The 20,777-nt window shown below is 38.7% G+C and overlaps 1 protein-coding gene and 1 long non-coding RNA gene across 12 annotated transcripts in view; one reads left to right on the top strand and one right to left on the bottom strand.

The window, feature by feature from the left end:
• The first annotated feature begins 1,041 nt into the window (after positions 1-1,041).
• On the top strand, positions 1,042-9,850 carry LOC144264832 (uncharacterized). Its single transcript, XR_013346114.1, has 3 exons — positions 1,042-1,094; positions 3,434-3,566; positions 9,737-9,850. It is a non-coding gene; the product is annotated as an uncharacterized LOC144264832 (long non-coding RNA).
• The window catches only part of NEDD4L (NEDD4 like E3 ubiquitin protein ligase), a 363,163-nt gene continuing 346,785 nt past the window's right edge, over positions 4,400-20,777 (bottom strand). For all 11 annotated transcript variants that reach the window (XM_077816704.1, XM_077816707.1, XM_077816708.1 and 8 more), the window contains 6 exons: positions 18,175-18,235; positions 17,258-17,317; positions 16,627-16,734; positions 12,887-12,983; positions 12,006-12,078; positions 4,400-9,895 (listed from right to left, as the gene is read on the bottom strand). In XM_077816704.1, coding sequence (XP_077672830.1) covers positions 9,793-9,895; positions 12,006-12,078; positions 12,887-12,983; positions 16,627-16,734; positions 17,258-17,317; positions 18,175-18,235 — 502 coding nt within the window. In that variant the 3' untranslated portion in view covers positions 4,400-9,792. The remainder of the gene's footprint in view (positions 9,896-12,005; positions 12,079-12,886; positions 12,984-16,626; positions 16,735-17,257; positions 17,318-18,174; positions 18,236-20,777) is intronic.

The raw sequence follows: 20,777 nt of genomic DNA, 5'->3' as shown, positions 1-20,777 counted from the left end.
TCAGACTACTAGGTCTGGCCAACCCTTCTCCTGGAGTCACATGGCTTAGGTACCTAAATTGTTTCTTTTGAGAATGAGTTAAGTACATCCTCCTGCAAAATGACAGGAGTATGAGGTGGTGCCCACCTCCTTTTAGCCCAGTGGTTAGAACACTCACCTGGGATTTGGGAAATCTAGGTTCAATTCCCCCTTCAATCTGAGGGGAGAGAGGATGTGAGTAGGGGTCTTATAGCTCCCAGGATCGTGCTTTAACCTCTGAGCTATGGAATAGGTGGGTCTCCCTCAGTCTCTCCTGTTGAAACTGTTCTGCTGTGAATAGTCATTGGAGCGGGAGGACTGGCTTGGGGGTGCCCTAACTATCAAGTTATAGTCACTCTCACTCTGGCCCAGTGACTGTTTTGTGTAGGCACCTCCTCCAGCCAGATTTTGAATGGGACCAGATCCAGGAGGTGGCCTTGGAGCATGCCTACTGGATTGGGCCCCGCAGGTGAAATAGGCACTCCACGGTCTCTCTTCCTCTGGTTTGTGGATTGCACTTGATCTTAGGAGGGAAATAGGCCTCAGGGCATTGAGAAGCGAGGCATCAGCGTGCATTCCCAGAAACTTACGTGCCAAAGGAACTTTTACTGCAAAAATAAGTGCTGAGTAAGTTTAGGGTAAAATGGTAGCTGAGTGGGAGTTTTGTGGATGGCACTGGTGCCAAAAAATTGGACTCAGGTGCCTAAGTCTGGAGTTCAGACTAAACACCTCAGTGGAGCTAGGCCTAGGTGCCAAGGACTGAAACTGGCAATGTCCGTAGAGGTCTACGCAGTACAGTCCCTAGGACGATCTCCATTCTGAACGTCAGATACAAGGTAAAGGGTGTCCCCGTCCCTCCGATGTTCAATAAATAAAGAGACTGACATGTTTATTACTGATCACGTTCAACATTCTATTCTAGGCTTATCAGTTCTAAACAGATGCTTCTTTCAAAACAGTGCCAGTCCCTGATGCCATTTTCAATTTGTTCATCATTTTACACTTGGTGACAGAACTTCATGTGAACCCTTCTATTCCCCACATGCCTAGGAGGTGAACGTTTTTTCCAGATGAAGGTAACAGAAGGGAACAGTTAATAAGGACGGGGAAAAAGGAGGGGAGAGCTTGCAGATGGTTTCAGAGGGCAGAATTCCATTCCCAGCCATTACAAAGCTGTTGCCTCGGTTCAGCCCTTCCTCACCTTCCCAGAGTGAGAGTTTGTTTTCCATGCAGTTTTATTTCCTTTGAGGACCTTTCAGATGAGACCTTGCAAATGAAGGCTCTCAGCTGGTCCAGTGCAAGAACCTAGATAGAGATCTCATGATTTACTGTTTTTTCCTCTCAAGTCTCATGACTTACTGTCAGAGGTGGGGGTGTCCCCAGGGTTGAAGAAGTGCTGCTACTGGTCCTGCCACTAAGAGAGGAGGAGGAGGCAGCGAGAAATAGGAAGAATCTCATTGTTAAATATTGCTCCTTGGAGGTGACTGCAGTGAGTCGTGGGCATAATTTGTCAGGTACATTGGCATCCATCAGAATGAAGAGTAACGTAGGACATTGTTGAGGTGGTAGCATATCTTCCTTGGGTGATGCACTTTAATCCTTGGCAGTAGCAGATGCCGTACCAGTGATGAACCAACTGTTTCCACAAAGGGAAGCTGCCATATTGCAATTTGCTTTTCACTTCATATTTGAAATTGTAAGGAAATTGCTGTACTAGTTTTTGGAAACAGCATATACTAAATATAACTGCCAAAGCATTAACAAAATAAATAGGCATCGTTGGAAGAAAAGTGCAGAATTTCAAGGCCATTTAGTCTTTATTTATTTGGTTAAAAGCCCAGGTTAATAGTGTGCTGGAATACTACATACAGTGTGTTACTATGTATTACCAACATATTTGCTCTTTAAAAGGAGCAAGCAGAAAAATGCAGACAGTGCCAGTTCCAGCTGAAGGGCTCAGTTGTGGCTGGTAGGATCAGCTTTGAAAAATGTCATCTGGATGTCCTGGCAGCAGGAGGTCTCAGAAAGAGCAAAGCTTCCCAAGGATGGAGAGGGGATGAGTTAAGGGCAAGGGGGAACTCATCGTCAAGGGAGCAAACGGGCAAGTGCAGGAAAAGAATGTTCAGAGGTAAAAACTAATTGCTGCTGCGGAGCTGAAGGCAGAAGCACCAGTGAGCAGCTGGAACATATTCCAAGCCTCAGAAGCAGAAGAATTGTTGGGAAGTGATTAAGCCGAAAACAAAGTGCTTCAAAAACAAACAATGCAAGTCTGTCAACAAAAGCTGTCTCTGGCGTAACCTTTGGCTTTCTGGAACCTGTAGCCTCCCATAGCTGGAGAGTGAAGGGCCGTCACTGAGGGTTGGAGGAAGATGAAGTAGTAGTTTCCCTGTTGAAATGAGACCTGATCAGAATACTGGTATGTTCAAGCAAATCAGCAAGGAAAATATCTGTTCAGAATTCTGACGGGTTAAGTCCTTAAATGGTGTTCAGTATCTTTAAATGATCACTTGGTATGTTCAATGATACACCCCACAGGAACTTAATGGCAAAGGTTTCCAGTCACTGATAGCAATCAGGTATTTGTTGCAGGTGTCTTGCAGTGTTTCTGGAAGATGGTGGGGCAATGTCATGTTTCTGCCCATTGTCCGTTTTTTCCCAAGACCCTCCTGCAACTCCTGGACAATGATATACAACCCAGCATTAGCCTGAGCCAACAATGGAATTGCACTGTCTGTGCGATCCCTCAGGTGTGGTTAATTGGAAGGTATGGTAGAAGGCCATAGGGCACCTAATTGCAATATTGATGTAAGTCAAATTCATCCTCCAGACTCAGCTGAGGGGGTCTGCCCAGGGGCTGCTCTAGCTATAAGCTAACTAGGCAGCTGCCTCAGGTGGCTGATTCTGCCTGGGGTGGCAGGGCGGCCAGACCAAACCTTCATGGTTCTAGACCTGGCGCTTACCGTGCCCCCTCGCCCCCTTATTCTAGAACCACTGAGCCATCAGAAAGCTTGCCATACTCCCCTAGAGAGCCCAATGTGTACACCCCCCAGTTGAGAACCTCTGTTCTAGGTGATGGGAGGGTCGGGTACACTGAAATTTTGCCTTGGGTGGCAGATTGTCTCGAGTGACCTCTGCACCTATTTGAAGTCAAGTTCAGGGCAGCAATAGGACAGTTTAAGGGAGCCCCAACTCCACATTATTCTTAGTTTTAAAGACTAACTTCCTACTGAGCACATATACAGCTCCCTTTCTCATTATTACGCCTCTTACCTTGCTCATTAGTACTGGGGACAGAGAGTGTGACAGTGGTGGAGGAAGGTACAGTATTTCCAAAGTAGTCTGCTGAGTCAGAAGTGTGCCTTGCTTGAACCAAGAGCTCTGATTTCTCTGTTAGTGTTTCTTTGTATTACTGCAGCACCTAGGAGCCCTTGTCATGGACTTGGATCCCATTGTGCTAGGTGCTGTACAAACACAGAAGAAAGAACATCCTTGCCCAAACTTCCTGCCTCTCCTGTTTGGCAACTGTAATGCACATCATCTATGTTACGGTTAGTGGCCAAGAATTTAGTTACTTAGTACTGCTGTATTTTGAGTTTGAATTGTGGCACTGAAACACATGGTACAAAAGAGGATGAGCTATCTAGCAGTAATATAGGCTTGGTTGTTAAATTAAGACATCTCTCTTTTTAATCCATGTTCTAAGATAAATTAGCATGCTCTATTTAAAGTGCATGTAGTAAGTTTCCTTTTATAGATGTTTAGGAACTTGATAGTATATGCGTGAGATAAAAGCAGCATACTTAATTGCATTTAACGTTTATATTTTTGTGTTCTTGTTCAAAACCTACATTTGAATAGTTACAGTGGGAAGATCTGTAAAGATTGTTCACTGATGCAGGATTAAAACTATATACGTGTTGTAGGTATGTTGAATCACAAAATAAAGCTTGGAAGTAACTGCAGAAAAAGTTGAACAATATAAAAACAAAAGGGCTCACTTCTTGCATCTGCTGAAATAATTTTAACAAAAGTTACTTTTTGCTATTAAAAACAGCTTAACACTGGTGCATGAGTTGGGGTAGGGAGATGTGTGTGCGGGGAAGGAGGTTCCGTATTTAACACATTCTTTTGAAGGAATGCCATGGTATTAAACAGTATATTGTGTGCATACTAACCATGCGTTAATTGTGCAAGTCAACAACTGTCAAGTAGTAATTATCAAGAAAAGAGATGCAGTACCTGGATGGTAGTAATGCTTCAGATAAATTGTACATAGATGCTCTGATTACCATTGTTTACTGCCCTGCGTCTCCCCCGAACTTTGCTGGAAGTTACAACCCTTTTAACACAATACAACAAACTTTCAATTAGACAGACCATGTATTTGAAGTATAAAATGTTCCAGCTTCCATAATTCTTTATTAAATATTTAACAAGTTGCGTCATTTCATTACAACAATCTCATTTTGTTACATTGATCTTTTGCTGTCAGGAAACAAACTACAATTTCCTTCACTTCTCTTAAGAAAATAAATGGAAAAAATGATTTTGTCCTTAAACAAAAACAAAAAACATTTTCCACTGTGTATCAAATCCAACCATACTTTAAAGCTATTTTGATTGTGAAAATGAGCATTATTTATAAGTAGTAGTTTTCAGTTTGTTTGTTTTTTTACATCAATTTTAATGTAGTTTAATATAATTTTAAATAGCCTCATATTCTCAGGCGGTTTTACAATAAAAAGTTACGAAAGATCGTGAATTTCATCTGGAATGTTTGAAACTATTTTTCACCTTTGGAAGTAGTCATTTCAGGTTTAAATTTGAATAAAGGGCATAAGTTCACAAACACAGAGCATAGCAAAATCACCTTCTAGTGGTTTTATTTGGGTTCTGAGAATCATAATGTATTCACTATGGCATGGCTTTGCTAAAGCTGCATTGGAGACAAACTGCTCACAGTCCTCTTTAGAAGCCAATCCTGAACACAGAATTGATTAAAGAAGTATAAAAATGCATTACATATATGTACTGCTGTATGTGGGTACACGCTGTGTTTATATATGTGTATATATAGTGGTAAAAAAGAACAAAAGCTACACTGACGTTAACTGAAAGAGGAAAACATGACATTCTAAATGAAAGAGCAATGTAGGAAAATCCAGATGGCTTAGAAGTACAGAGGCATGTGATTAAATATGGTTTGTGGTGGTGGTCATGTGATATGAATGTAAGGTTATGTGTGCAGTATGACAGACCTGAGGGATATGTAACATTAATATGGGTTAGATTCCAGTTTTATCAAAACAATTTCCCCATGCATTTCAAACATGCATCGCTTTTTAGTGCAACGTCTAACAGATGTTGGAACAGAGGTCTTTTTCAAAATTCCATACAAGCAAAAGAAAAGACTTTTGCTATTAAAAACACCCTCATGCTTGTAAAACGTCCACTCTGCTAATTAAAAGGGTTTTTTCCTTTTTCATCTTACATATTAAAAATTCAGTTTTGTATATAGTTGGGTATACTGTACATATATATGAAAAAGTGGTCCAAATGTGTCACTTATCCCTCCCGGTTATAAATTCCAGAACACAAAGGGCAAAATCCAGGCCCCACTGAAGTCACTAGGAGTTTTGCTATTGACTTCATCAAGGCCACGGTTTCACTCAAAGTATATGAACAGATTCTGTATCTCAGAAGTGAGATTTGCAACTATGATACCGAACTCCGCAGTCTTGATCACCAGTCAGTAAAAGCTAATCACATAACAGAGGTAGTGAATTTCTTTTGGGGTAGTGGAGATTAAGGGGGGGGATGAGATACTTGGTTAGTCTGTAGAGCAGCATCCTCTGCTGGTTTGTCAGAAAATATTACAAGAGAGCACGCAGCTTGCCCTCCCTGCATGAGAAGTTCAGAGATAGGATGAGAAATTTAATAATAAAATAGAATGAAATAACAAATTCGCTCACCCCCCCTTTTTTTTTTGGGTTAACTTCAGTGGGAAGACAAAAGGAAGATAAATTTTCAGGAAGACATTAGGTCCAGTCATAATGAGTTTCTATCAACTAGGAATAAATGCTGGAATTATGGTATGTAACTGACCTGCCTTACAAGAGAGCCAGAGATATAAAAGACTTGATGTGAGCAAAAAATTACAATAATTTGGCCAGATAGAATCTTTTAAAAAATACAAATTCTACAAAAGTATCTGTTTTATGATTAAGGGGGTGAACTATTCATACATAGTCCGGGTCAATGAATGTGAATACAGTATTTGAATATTAAAGAAAGGCACCAAGTTAGAGCACAAATCCAAATGGAGCAATCTCCTCATTAATTAAGGTTTAATAAATAAGAGACATTTAGCCACCTTTCCCTTGAAAGAGTCCTTCAAATACAATGTCAGGAATTCCAGAAGAACTTCTAAGAGGTTCGGTGTATTAGAACAGAAACTCCAAGAAATCAACTTTATATCATAACAGTCAATGCAAAAACAGCTTCAACATATACAGTTCTTAGTTACAAAGTAATCTGTAGAATAGAATCAAACTCCCTTACAGATGCGGTTTTGCTGAAGCACACACTAGGTACCTGGACCTCACACAAGTCATTTGCAAAACTGAAGACAATTCTCGGGTTTAAAGAACAGATTCCACAAGTGGTAACAGCCTTTTGGCTGACACAAGGGGCATTTCTACAGTAAGGTTTTTAGCCACTAAGGTAAGTTACCTTAGTGCAACATCTACTTTGCACTAGTACAGTGCATTTACACTAGAGGTTTGCACCAGTGCAGCTACATCAACACAGCTTCAGTGGTGGCTAAAATCCAAGGGTAGACAAGGCCAAGGACTGTGCTGCTCAGGAACTGCCTGTTAGCTAGAGCGAACGAAAAAGAACTTATAATATGCAACACATAACATGAATTGTTCAGTCTAACCCCTTTGTGCAATAAAGGGGTTAGACTGAACAATTCACTTTTCACATTATAAATTTACCTTGGTAATAGCCAGGATTACTTGCTGGAATACCAGGGTCTCTTAGAGACGCTGACAAAAAGGGAGAGACTCACTTCTACAGTAAGGTTTAAGTTCTCTGGACTCTAAGGGGCTGGGGGATATTTTTTGAGAAACATTTCTTGTACTTATTTTCCAACAATGAGTATTTTCAGTGATTAAAAATACAAATTTTCTCCTTAATAACAGGAATTTACCTCAATACAGTAATGTATACTGAAGTCTTTTGGAGTTTCTATTCTTAGTTTATGTGTAAGTGGATCTGAAAAGACGTTAGCCTAATTTTCTAAAAGCCTGATCTTAAAGTGTTATGCTCCATTATTCCATCTTTTGCAGTTATATAGAGCCTTTCATCTTTACACACAGATCTGAAGCCCATTTTGCAGATGGGGAAACAGGCACAGAATTTAAATGACTCAACCAAGGAGTAACAGTGAGAGTGATGGCAGAGTTGGGAATTTAACTCAAATCTCCTGACTCCCAGTTCCCCCAGCCTAACTGCTTGACTACATTATCCCTTATTACATAAGCGTTAGTTTATATTTCAAGTCTAAAGCAAAAACTCATAGGAGTCCTTGAAATAAGGTTCTGTTACATGGCACTGAAGCAAAACGTTACCTCCAAACATACAAAAACTCTTCCAATTAAGACATTGTTTTTAAAAAGAAAACTGACCATGGAATATGACAGATTTTTAAAGGCAATTCCATGTTCTAGCTACAGAAGTTTGGCATGTAGATATACATTAGAAAGATCAGATCCAACTCACTAAAAGCGTAAGAGGCTATCAATATAGTGTTTTACATCTAGTCATATCCAGCCCACTTCATTCTCATGTCTATGTTTTCAGCTCACCAGATGGAAAAAAGGAATGTCTGAAAATAAAATTAATATAGAAAGGGAATTAACCTTAATCTACATTCAAATTAGAAGGTTCAAAACTTCTTCATGCACCTATTGACTCTTCAAACTTTTGTGAGCAAACTGAGGCTGCATCCCAAGCCAGGCAAAGTTTGACAAATTAGCATTTGTTGAATGTTATTAGCTTTGATGAGTTTTGCTAAATTAGCTCTCATGGCTAGAGTTAATACTTATTACACTCCCTGCCTGCAACTGCTGCCACACGCATTGCTGGCAGCGGATTGCATGTGCTAAAAATAATAATAATAAAATAAAATAAAAAAAGCTCAGTTCTTGGCAATAAGGGGTGAAATTGTTTCAATTATTTTTGCACCCTGTAATCTTGCTTGTGAATAAGTGTTAGTCGGGTTCTTAGAAAAAACAACAAAGTGTGTTATGTAGGTGGACAAAAGCTCACAAAGCTGAACATAATCAAATTGCTGAATGCATACCCTCAAACCTACCCTACTGCTATGTTAACCATTTAACTTCAGTGGATCAAATGCAAGTCTTCTCTTTTGCCTTTAATCTATCACACAACAGATACAACTCAGGCATTATAGTTTAAGCATGCAACATGTCATAGGTAACAAAATTGATTAGATAACCGTATATATTAAATAAATCTTTGTGATTGAATAAAAAAATCACAAAAACAATAGGTGAGAACATGTCTGCAGGCCCAGCTCTACATCTGGTTTTTATACAGCAGCAGCAGCCAAATTCACAATTGATAGATATTGCACCCGAAAGACATGTGCAGTGAGAAGGAATATAATCACATTAATGTTTATGATAAAAAACAGATATGACCTCCATGTGTTACATAAAGTGCCTTTAGAGTTGGTGCAGTTAGAAACAAAAAAAAACCCTTGTATTTAGGTAATATTTGCAAATGCATACAAATAGGAGACAAAACAGATCTGGTTTCCACAGTTCCAAATCAAGCAGTGCCAAATTTCATTCAAAATGCCTCCATTGCAAATAGTAAAGAGGAAAGAATAGTAAAAGAATCATTGTACAAAGTTAATGACAGGATTAAGCATTTTTTCTTATATTGATAATGCCAACCCTATCCCAAAATGTTTTATAGTACACATAAATATTACCAAGGAATAATGAGGTGATTTCTTTATTGACCGTGAGATTTGGCATGCTATGTTATGATCCTCTCTCAGCTTGTAACTATTCTATTGATTTATACAAAAATGTAACATCCAATCTATACTTTTTCTTTTGGGTACAGAACATATTAATGTGCTCAATGAAAAGCTTTTACATTTGCCATTAATATATTCCATCTGCAGAAAATTTCTCACATCATTTACTCCAGCTTTTCTAATAGGTTGGGGACACAAGGCTCAAAATGCATTTTGAAAGTAAAAATGCCACTGGCATCAAGTCTGGTATGAAATTAAGATAAGAAATGCTCATTTTTCCAAGTAGATGACATTTTTAATTGTGATGAAATAAAATCTGAAAATGTCTAAATCATTTAAAAAGTAAACATGAGTTGTAATACTATACCTGTAAAGTGATTAATTCCATTCATTGTCATTAGAAAGTATGTAAAATATTTATTAAGGGCTTTGCCTACAGAGGCACAACATAAATAGAACAAGTCCTGCTGAAATTAGAGTACGTGTCAACCAGTTGGTGATTTACTGTGGAAATATCAGAAATGTTATCCACAGATTGTAGTTCAGATTTCTGAATTTAGGCAACGGCACTGTAGAAGAGTTTGCTCCATGAACCAACATTGTGCAACTGTTCTGCCATTGTCACTTGTTAATGTCCATTAGGCAAATTCAACAGTTCAAGCAGAACTTGCTCGATGGAAAAAAAAAAAATTGCTGTTTTAATCCACTCCTTCAAATCCTTGAGCATTTTCAACTGCCATAAGAAGCTTCTCTCGTAAATCTTCAAAAGATTCATACGGAGGTAAGTCAAGGCGATTAAAGCTGAAATTGAAGGGGAAAAAAATATCATTTGATAATCAACTTAAAGTAAAACAAAAGTATCTGGAGGTCATATAATTTGGAGGCCTCATCAGTTCCAAAGACTCAGCAGAGATACACTGAATTTAAAGGTCAGATGCTCATTTTCCCTCCAGGGGAGTGAGAACAGCAACCAAAACCAGAGAGAAGGCTCTTTGAAAACATCTTTGATAATTTAATAGATAACAGAAATTGTTCTGTAAGTAAGTTCAGCCTCCTGCTATAAAATTCTGTAGGATGGTTCAAAAACCTATGGAAAGGTGATTACTATTAAATGCTGTAAGATTTATTTTCTATAGAACACCAAAGAATTTAAACCCCATTTATTTTATAGGGCTTCCATACATGGAAAGCATTCACAATAATTAATCTTTTGGTTCTTTTTTTGCTTCACAGATTCTCAGTTCCTGTCATCTGAGTTTTATGTATGTGTCTGGCTAACTTAAATTAAGTCAACTGGGCTGGGGCGTCCGCTTTTCAATGAATCGTCTGACAAGGCAGGGGCATATGGAGCCTTTTGGAACCAGCTGTTCCTGTTCACAGTGTGGTTTTCTGTGGTTTTGCTTTGTTGGCTCACAGATTTTCACAGAACTCCTTCTATCCACTTTTCAAGAAAGAGAATAAAAGTAATTCACTGAAACTGAATCCCGGCATGTGGTGATGAGAGTAAAAGCTGCCTGCAAAAGTAGTAGTGGTTGGGGGAGAGAGGGAGGAGGGGAACAAGAGATTTCTGAAGTAGATCCTAGCACCGAAAGAAAAAGATATCAGCCCTCTATTTGTACTGTTGCCAGTCCCTCTTTCCCACCTCACATATTTGTTTCCATTCATTAGTTTCTCAGACAGAAAGAGGAAGGGGTAATAATTCTGTAATACATACGAAACAAGGGACAGAATAGTAATGTACTTCTAATGCAAGGCACTTTTGTTCCTTTCCTTGTGCCACTCAGAAGCACTGTCCCCCTCTCTGTACAATCTACCTTTCAAAGTAAACAGAGCCCCATGCACTATTCTGTATTGTTCAAAGCTCACCATTTCTATCAAGTGACATAGCAAACTTTAGGATGCCAACACCTACAAGTGTTTTCATATTAATTTAAAACTAGTATTTTTATGGTGAGAGGGAAAGCGATCCAGGTAGAAGATTCACCCAGCATAATACTGATATGGCAAAAATGTGGGACTTGGGGCTTGATCATCAAAGGTGACAAGTGCTCTGACCCCGATACAGCAAAGCACTTAAGTCACGTGCTTCAAGTGATGTGGGGGATCAAGTCCCACTACTCTGTACCTTGCAAGATTAAGCCCTTATCCATTTGAAAAAGGTAAATTACATTTGAGACACAAAAAAGTCTTCTAGCAGAAGGGATTAAAATGGTTATAGACAACAGTTCCATCTCATTAGCACACTTGTTTAATTGCCAAGTGCTTAAGACAATTTGCAGACTAATGGGTGCCTTCAAATTTGATAGAAAATTAACAGCTTCTGTATAGGACTAGCAATTGCTTGAAATAAGGTGAAAAGGCTTTCAAGTACAATCCCTTCTGTGCAACAAATACATTAAAACAGATCAGCTATAGCTCAAGAGAAATGTCTCCCAACTTCAAGGGACAACTGGATCACCGTCATACAGAACAGAAATTCTTTACCCAAATAAAAGTATATAAGATTTAAAGTGGCTTAAGTGCATCTACATTACGGGTTTGCACCTATTAGTTTTCTAACATAGATCAGCTTTTAATGTGTTGAAGGACAGGATTAAACAAAGAACCTTTTGGAAACTAAGACAAGCAGTTAGAACAGACCGAAGTTGAGCTGGCTAGTTCCTGGAATTTTGTCGGTTTCATGCTGGCTGCAGTTTGAGAGCAGATAATTCTAAACTTCTTGAATGTTTAGAACTGTGGCAGTGAATGCACAAGGTTGGAGATTATCCCATTTTATAGAAAACCGTCTCTATAGGACAAAGACATGATCCTGAGATAGAGTATATTCCTGTCAAATTTGGTCACCAGATCCATCCTTTCTTGGCAGTGTAACAATCCATAAACTCCTTAATTTTATGTTTTCATTACTCACCATGTGTGAGCTCTGGGCAATTTTTCAGGACTTCCCCATTGCTCTATTGTAAACAGCTGAGGACCATTTGAACCTGGACAAGGAGTAAAAAAACCCCACAAGTATAGTTTAAGCACTGGATTTTAGGTAGAATACTTAAATGCTAGGTTTCAGAGTAGCAGTCGTGTTAGTCTGTATTCGCAAAAAGAAAAGGAGTACGTGTGGCACCTTAGAGACTAACAAATTTATTTGAGCATAAGCTTTCGTGAGCTACAGCTCACTTCATAGGAGCTGTAGCTCGCGAAAGCTTATGCTCAAATAAATTTGTTAGCCTCTAAAGAGCCACACGTACTCCTTTTCTTTTTACTTAAATGCTATAAACTCAAAATTAAATGTTTGCAAAATTATAGGCTAAATCCTCGGCTTGTATAATTGGTGTACTTTCACGTCAGTGAAGTCTAAGTTAAAGAAGCTAAGTGTCTGACCCTATATTTATAGATACTGTCTACTCATTATTCCATACAGTTAATTTCAGGTGCAATGTATATAATGCCACAAAATAAGTACACATTAAGACTGCAAACGTGATGTACTTGTGGGCTTCCAATCTGCACAGCAGCAGCCGCATACACAGACTCTTTACCCTATCAAGGTTATTCTTGCATAGAGCAAGAACATGCCCTCCACAGCTGCTGTCATAAAGCCTCCATAGGTTTTTTGGGTTGGGAAGGAGCAATTCGTTTGACATTGGAGTGAAAACTTCCATCTTGTAATACCCCATCATGCACAGGTTCTCTTGTTGGCACACTATCCTACTTAGAATTGGTCCAACCATTTCAAAGAGCAACAATAACAAGATTTTAGTGCTAAACATCTTTAAGTACCTTCAATTTTTAACTCACCATAAAGTTCAGCAAATCCATTCATAGGCACTCGTGATGTCCCAGTAACAAACTGCAATAACCGGATACGCTTTTCAGCATCCATCAGTAAGACAGCCTAATAACAAAGAGAGAGAGTCAGCAGGCACGATACAACAGTGTGTGCAGGCATCAGGAGGATTTTAAAAACATAATTTGTATTGTAACACAACAACTAGACAGATAACTTCAAAATACTTACAGTATTTTCTTTTACTGGCGTGATACCAGCCTTTCTAATCTTAGATAAAGAGACTCTTCTTTCAACTGTCAAAGGCCAAAACAGCCCACTGCTTTGGCAGCAGTTGGGAGTAATACACTTTATTTCAGTATTTTGGATGAGTTGATTTTCCTTTTGGTACTATCAGTAAAAATAGTTACTTACCTGTAAAATACTCCTGGGGGAATTCTGCACCAAAAAAATTAAAAATTCTGCACACAATATTTTAAAATTCTGAAAACTTTATTTGTCAAAATAACACTATATAATCACTCCAGTTTCAATTATTTTGGTAATTTATTTCAAAATACCTGTCAGTAAGTATGTATGTAACAGTACAGAGACACACACAAAATTTCCCCCAGGAGCAGAAAGTTAAACCCCTACGACAACCTAGTTCTTGCTTTTCTGCCCCCCTCTTTCCCCCAGAGCCGAGCTGGAGCCCCCCCCCGGCCCATGCACTCACACCCTCTATCCCCCGACCCCCGCCCAGGGATCCAGGGGGAGAAACAGCTTGATGCTGGGTTTCGGGCTTGCACGGAGTTTCGTGTGTGCCGCTTCCTTCCTTCAGAGCGTGCTGGGAACTGCAGCTCCTGGGAACGCTCCAGTTTCCTCCCCCTCCCGCCTAGCCATGTCTTCCATTTGCAAGCTGGGCTCTGCCAGGTCCAGCGGCCCCTAGTGGTACCCAACATCTCCGCAGCCCATTCTATGGGGAAAAAAGGAAATTCTGTGTGCCCAACATTAATTTCTGCAAAATTCTGCATTGCGCAGAGGTGCAGAATTCCCCCGGGAGTAGTACAATAACGGTTGTTCTTCAAGATGTATTGTGCACAATTACATCCCACCATAGGGACGTGCACAATCACTTAAAGGAGAACTGACATATATAAACAGCTGCAGCAAGCAAAGTGTGTGAAATGAATCTTCCTAACAGAATTCACAGAAAAGCAAATGACAGAGATTCCTTAAAACTGCATAATGCAATTCCTTGCTACTATTTTCTATTATATAATTTGATTAGATTCGCTTAACTGGATGTGCTAAATTCAATATAGTCAGATCACAGAGAAGTTTTATATTTATTACACGAAATTATTCCCTAAGGTATTGTTTTGATGTGGCAGTTATACACATGTATATTATGGCTATTTTAGCCACTGGATGTATGTAAAGATCAGGGTGGCATTTATATATCTGGAGCCTACCGCTTTTACTGACAGCAAAAACATCTCAATGTCCTTATCCAGCAAAACATATAGCTCCAGATTTATTTTTCATGCTTTATGTTCTAACCAGGTGTTCACATTTATTTAAGCTAACACTCCTGCCTTCCTGACAAAACAGCTCCATATTTAGCAAGTACAGGTGTATCTTGAAGTGAAAAATTAAGGAACGAGGCAAAGAATAAGATCTGTGAGAATCAAAATGACCGAGTAAACTGCTGAAGATGCAAAATCAAGCCAGTATCGTGGGTTAGCTCCCTATGCTGCTACGAACACCAGAGCAACACGTGAAAGGGAAACGAGATTGGGAGAGCGGAGGGAGAAGGTCAAAAAGGAGACACTCCTAAAACACTATGCGCAAAAGGATAACAGTAAAATTGAAGTGCTTATTGTCATTGCACTCCATATGTTTTATGAAAATATGTCTATAAGTGTAAATATAATGTAACTGGAATATGCTTTATGCAAAAGGTCTCTTGTAAGGTATCATTCCAAAGCTTATGATCTAGTAAGTTTGTGCATTCTGTTTGTATGAATGTATCATTCTTGTATCTGAAGCTAGAAATATGAAGTATTACTCTGAGGTCCTATTGTAATTATGCAAAGGGGTGGGCCATTAATGGTGGTTTAGAATCTTGATGGCTCCCATTGACCAGGACAATTGGTTGTAAATGGCTCTGTTTACTTGTAATCCTTCCTTTGTTCCTGTGAGTCAGGCCGGAAAGAATGGAGGCTTTGGGTCTCACAGGACATGTGACCATGTCACCGGGTACTGGAATCCATCTTAAACCCGGTGCTTTTCTATTTAGAAGGAGAGGTGGGGATTCAGAGAGACAAAGGATTCCTGCCTTGTGCCAAAGCTATTAAAAGGGGGTGGAACAGAACAAAGGGGGCTGCCAGTCATGAGAAATCCCCTAGTTAAGAAGGAGTCTAATCTGTGAAAGAAGCTTATTGGAACATCCCTGAGGGTGAGATTTACCTGTATTCAGTTTCTTAAATGTATTAGGCTTAGACTTGCGTGTTTTCTTTTATTTAACTTGGTAACTTACTTTGTTCGGTCTGTTATTACTTGAAACCACTTAAATCCTACTCTTTATACTTTACTGATATACTGATCACTTTTGTTTATTAATTAACCCAGAGTAAGTGATTAATACCTGGGGGAACAAATAGCTGTGCATATCTCTCTATCAGTGTTACAGAGGGCGAACAATTTATGAGTTTACCCTGTATAAGCTTTATACAGAGTAAAATGGATTTATTTGGGGTTTGGATCCCACTGGGAGCTGGGTGTCTGGGTGCTGGAGATCGGTGACCTGTTGAGCAGTTTTTGGTTAAAGTCTGCAGCGTTGGGGGTATGGACCAGATCTGGGTCTGTGTTGCTGCAGGCTAGCATGTCTGGCTCGACAAGGCAGGCAAAGCTGGCAAAGAAAATGGACTCAGAGGTAATTCCAGCACATCAGGTGACAGTCCCAAGGGGGTCTCTGTGACTAAACCCGTCACACTCATGTCTATACAAAGGGCTTTTGGGGGGAGGGGTGTGCTACAACAAGGCTAGCCTTAGGATGATTTAAATTGGGAGGAAGAATCAGTGCTGAAAGAAAGCAGCATGGAAAGAAACAGATGTGGCAGCAGATAGCAAATTAGAGCCGAGCTTGCTATGTGATAAACAAATCAAAAACAAAAAAAAAGTTACTTTGGGTTGTATGTGCAGAGGCATCAAATCTGGGGAAGAGTAAATACCCCCTCTCTACATGCCTATGATGCAACTCTACTTTTCATTATCAAGGAAATATTAAGAGAACTAAGTATGTGTAGCTAGGCTAATGATCACTGGGAGACACAATGACAGTATACAAATATGTGGAGAGCTTAAACAGCAATATTGGAAAGAAATAATTTTAAGCAGTAGAAGAGGGCAGAGCACAAAAAGGATAAAACAAAAAACCACACACACTCAGACCTGGTAGCCTGCTAAACAGGGTGACAGTACAAGCAGTCTGCTTTGGACGTAACTATCTTGAATAATTTTGTATAATCTGCGAACTCTGACAGAGTTCAACATATTCGTTAACGATCTGGAAAAGGGTCTGAACAGTAAAGTGGCAACCAACAAAAGAAGAATGGTAGTTATTATCCAGTGTGTGTAGAAGATACTGTTCGGTGTTTTCATGGAGAAAAAAAACTCAGACTTCACACCAAAACATACTGTATCATACAGTGCAGCATTCATCTCAGAAATAGAAGGATCATGAGAAGAGTGGGGTAAATAATATTACCTTCCAGTACCACTGGATGACAGGATGATTTGGGCAGTAACCATTCTTGTAGATTGTGTGTTGTCTCCAGTCGTTAACATCAACATCTCCAAGACCACACATTAATAACTAAGTATGGATGTAATTGTTAAGATGTTAATAGAAAATGGTGCACAAAGGAAAACACAATAGCTACACAAAACAGTCTTAGTCCCTCCCTCCGCTGTCTCCTTTTAAACTGCTAGGCCGTGCACACACAAATACAAAGGGAAGCTCCACTATCTGTAGTAGAGTTCCTGAAGAACGTTGACCTGTGCACTCCACTAAGATGAATGTAATTAGTATGTACGCTCAGTGGGACAGGGACCACATCCGTTGCTGAATCAGCAAGTTCTGAACATGCTTAAGTACCTAGCTCAATCTGTACAAATATGTTTGTTTGTCCCCCCCAATTTAATGAGAAGCACCTCTCTCAACTCTAGGTCATGATGATCTAAAACACACATTCACTAGACCAAATAGTTAGAGAGAAAAATCTACCCGCTCCCTCAAATCCATTCACACACCATTCACTCCAGAAACTAGTATTTCTAAGAATAATGTGCAGTACTGATTTACTGTCTACAAAACAAAGTCATGTAAAGATACTTACCTCCAACTCATTTTCATCAAAAATTTTAATCAAGTCTATAGGAAGGAGTTCTGTGAATCCCTGAAAGAAAAACAAAACAAACCTAATGTCGTCTCAAAAATAGATTTATAATATCTGTTTTTCTTTTGGCTGACATTTCTTAATTTTAGAGCAAACTTCCTTAACATGAACATACACTTCCATACCAGATGGTGATTATTATATTGTGGCATGGAGATTTTATTTATTTGTTTTTTCAGACAAGGATTTTTCAGTTCAACAGGCCTATGGTGAGTAGAATTTCTGTCGGCTTCTAAAACCCAAACCACAATGTGGTTTCTGTAAGACTATACATGAAATTATTCTTGTTCGTGAATTGATGGGAGGGAGGAACTGACTGAAGCCAGACACTTGGCCTTTGGTGCTCTGCAGTAGCAACCCTTGTAATTTTCTAGAAGCCAGAGCCTGAAAAATGTGCAGCAATGGATAGAACTGCAATGAAATTTGAAACACGCAAGGGAGAATTAAAGGTAGAATCTGTGGATCGCTGGGTTCCAGGATCCATGATTGCAGGGCAGTGTGGCACAGAAGTAATCGCTGCTGGCTGGGGAGGAAAAGAAGGGTTTTGAGAATGGAATATAGTTGGTGGTCACAATAGAAAGGTGATGTTAGGATCATCAGTTAGAAGTTCATGTTACTTAAAAGATTTTCAAGGCTTTAAAATTAAGTTGAAAGAGAATGAATATTACAGGAGAGGAGCCATAAAAGCATTTTCAGGATATTACTATTTTTTTCTAAACACTGTAGAATTTTGGGATCCTGCAAGATTTCCCACCCATAACTTTGAGGCCTGACAAGTCCATGCAAAAAAGATGAATCTTGCTCTACCACAATAAATTGAAAAGATTATTTGGCAGAAAACAACTAATGAAGCTTACCTCCAAGAAAGCGTTCATTTGTTTCTGAACTCTGTTTACAAACCTCCACTGGATGACTAAGCTACAGCAGATAAACAGAAACACTTTTATTAGAAGATATAAACAGAATGTTTAAAGATCTCACTATTCTAATGTTTTCAGTTTCTCATTTATAGCTTCAGTAATCATTCATCAAATACTGAGATAAAATAAACAGAACAAACGAAGGGAAAAATGCCTCCAATTTATGCTTGAGTTTGGATGTCTACTGAGCATATGAATATGTGCATCTCTTCATTAACTGCTCAAATTTCCATGAGAAGACATGAGGTGGTGAAAAAAAATCACAGATGAGTATAAAAAATAGTAATCCCAATGAACAGCTAACATTTAAATGGCTTTGGATATATGTTTAAAAATCTTTAGATATGACTGTTCCACATCATTAGGAAGTTTGCAGTAAAAGTACAGAAGTTAAATTAAATTAATCTTTTTTTTCCTATGGAGATTAAATTTATTTTAAGCAGAACATGGTGAAACAACTTGGTCTCTGATTGAAATAGCCTAGAAAATGCTAAGTTTTTTAAAAAATGGGACCTTCAAGGTAGACTAAGATACTTATTTATCCTTATTTTTTAGGCAACTAAAGAAATAGTCGGTCCTTCAAAAGCACGGAAACACCCAGGCGTTCCCAGTGAAGCCAGTCTAAGTTACTGACTCATTTAGATATTTAAATATGGACTTAAGGGCCTAACTTCAGGCACCCATTTTTAAAAGTCTTAGCTTGTATGTTTTATACATATAAAGTAAATTTGGGATAGTAAGTCATTCCACTAATTCAATTAAAAAGCAAAACTTCTGAATTTTGCCTACAGCCTGAATTTCCATTAGAAATTTTGTAGCTACTTGTTTTGTGACTGAAATCTATATTACTATTATGATTGCTTGCCTTCGTACCATTATAAAAATTACTACTGCATTTTACTATATGAGTGGTCAAGAGAAGGTATACAATGTACTAATGGATTATTTAGGAAAAGTCAAACAATTCATTAAAAACAGAATTCATCTGAGTGTGATTTAGGACCAAAAGAATGAGAGTTTGGAACTTTTAACCATTTTCTACAGATTAAGTGAATTTATACAGAAATTATATCTACAGACAATAGCACTGATACATCCACCTGTGATAAAACAAGGAATTCAGTTTTTGGGAAGGGTTTTTTGTTTCTTTTTTTATTTAATTCTCCTAGGAAGGACTGTAAAATGATTTAAATAGTCTGCAAACAATAGTCACTACTATATTTAAACAATCTATACTACCAACAAGGTGTACTGAAACTCAAACATTTATGCCGCTTCTTTTCCAATACTCAATCACTTCTGCATTAACATTTTGTGTCTTTTTGAATAACACTTTAGAATTCCAATTCCTTCCTCATTCCTTCCGTACATTCACAAACACACTCTCTTGATTATTGTGAACATATAATTAATATAGGGTTCATTCAAGAAATACATTTTAGTTATCAGGATTGTGAGGAGCTATTGGTTTGTATGTTTTATTTTTTGGTGGGTAGAGAAGGTGAGGAAGACAAAGGTGTAGTTTATATTTTCATACATATTAGCTTGAGTATTGTTAGTGTAATGGAGAATACAAATTATTTCCATGTACTGGGAGGAGTGGGGGCGGGAATCCCTGTGCAATTTTATGAAAGGATTTTTTAAGATATACTATTTATTTCCATATAATGAGAGTACAACGAGGAAATGAGGACGTGTACAAGTAAAAGCTACCCATTCCGCATCTCTGAGAATAACTTGAATATGTGAGTCAACACAGGAAATACCTAGGTGCAAGCAGAATTCACTTGCGCAAACTTTCACAACATAGCCCTAGATTTTCAAGGAGCTTGTTAGGATATAGATATTCAGGCCTGTCTGTAAAGGCCTATACTCTAAGAATTTAGGTGTATTCTTATCACTAGTTATAGAGGTATAAAAGAAAGAATCAAAATCACTGTCTGCAGGTGTAAGGTCCTTCTCTTACTGTGACAGTCTGAGGCCCTGTGCTTAGCTAAGATCTTTGGCTAAGCAGCAGAGGCAGCCATAAGCTGGGAAGCGAATGGTCAGATCCTCACATTCCAAACCAGTCACATTGAAATAAGGTGCTATTGGGCTGTTAGGAATACAATCCTGTCCTGATAGTGCCTATCGCCTCCAGAGAAAGGGAAGTGCCTAGAAGATGAAAAAGGAAACTTAGTTTGATAGCATCCTGTCTGGCAAGAACTCATCTATAGCTTATCTATAGCTGGGATGTGAAATCCTCATTTCTTTGTTGTTCTATCACTGTAGTCCCCATTTCCCTATTGTTTGTCAGTATAATCTCTGTCTGGTTCTGTGATTGTTCCTGTCTGCTGTAGAAATTAATTTTGCTGGGTGTAAACTAGTTAAGGTGGTGGGATATAATTGGTTAAATAATCACGTTACAATATGTTAGGATTGGCCAGTTAAATTTCAGTAAAATGATTGGTTAAGGTAGAGCTAAGCAGAACTCAAGTTTTACTACATAGTCTGCAGTCAGTCAGGAAGTGTGTGTGTGTGTGGGGGGGGGGGGGGCGGAA

This window comes from Eretmochelys imbricata, chromosome 5 (genome assembly GCF_965152235.1).
Source record: "Eretmochelys imbricata isolate rEreImb1 chromosome 5, rEreImb1.hap1, whole genome shotgun sequence".
NCBI classification, from domain to species: Eukaryota; Metazoa; Chordata; order Testudines; family Cheloniidae; genus Eretmochelys; species Eretmochelys imbricata.
The sequence above is the reverse complement of the archived record's forward strand: the minus strand, read 5'-3'. Positions and strand labels throughout refer to the sequence as shown.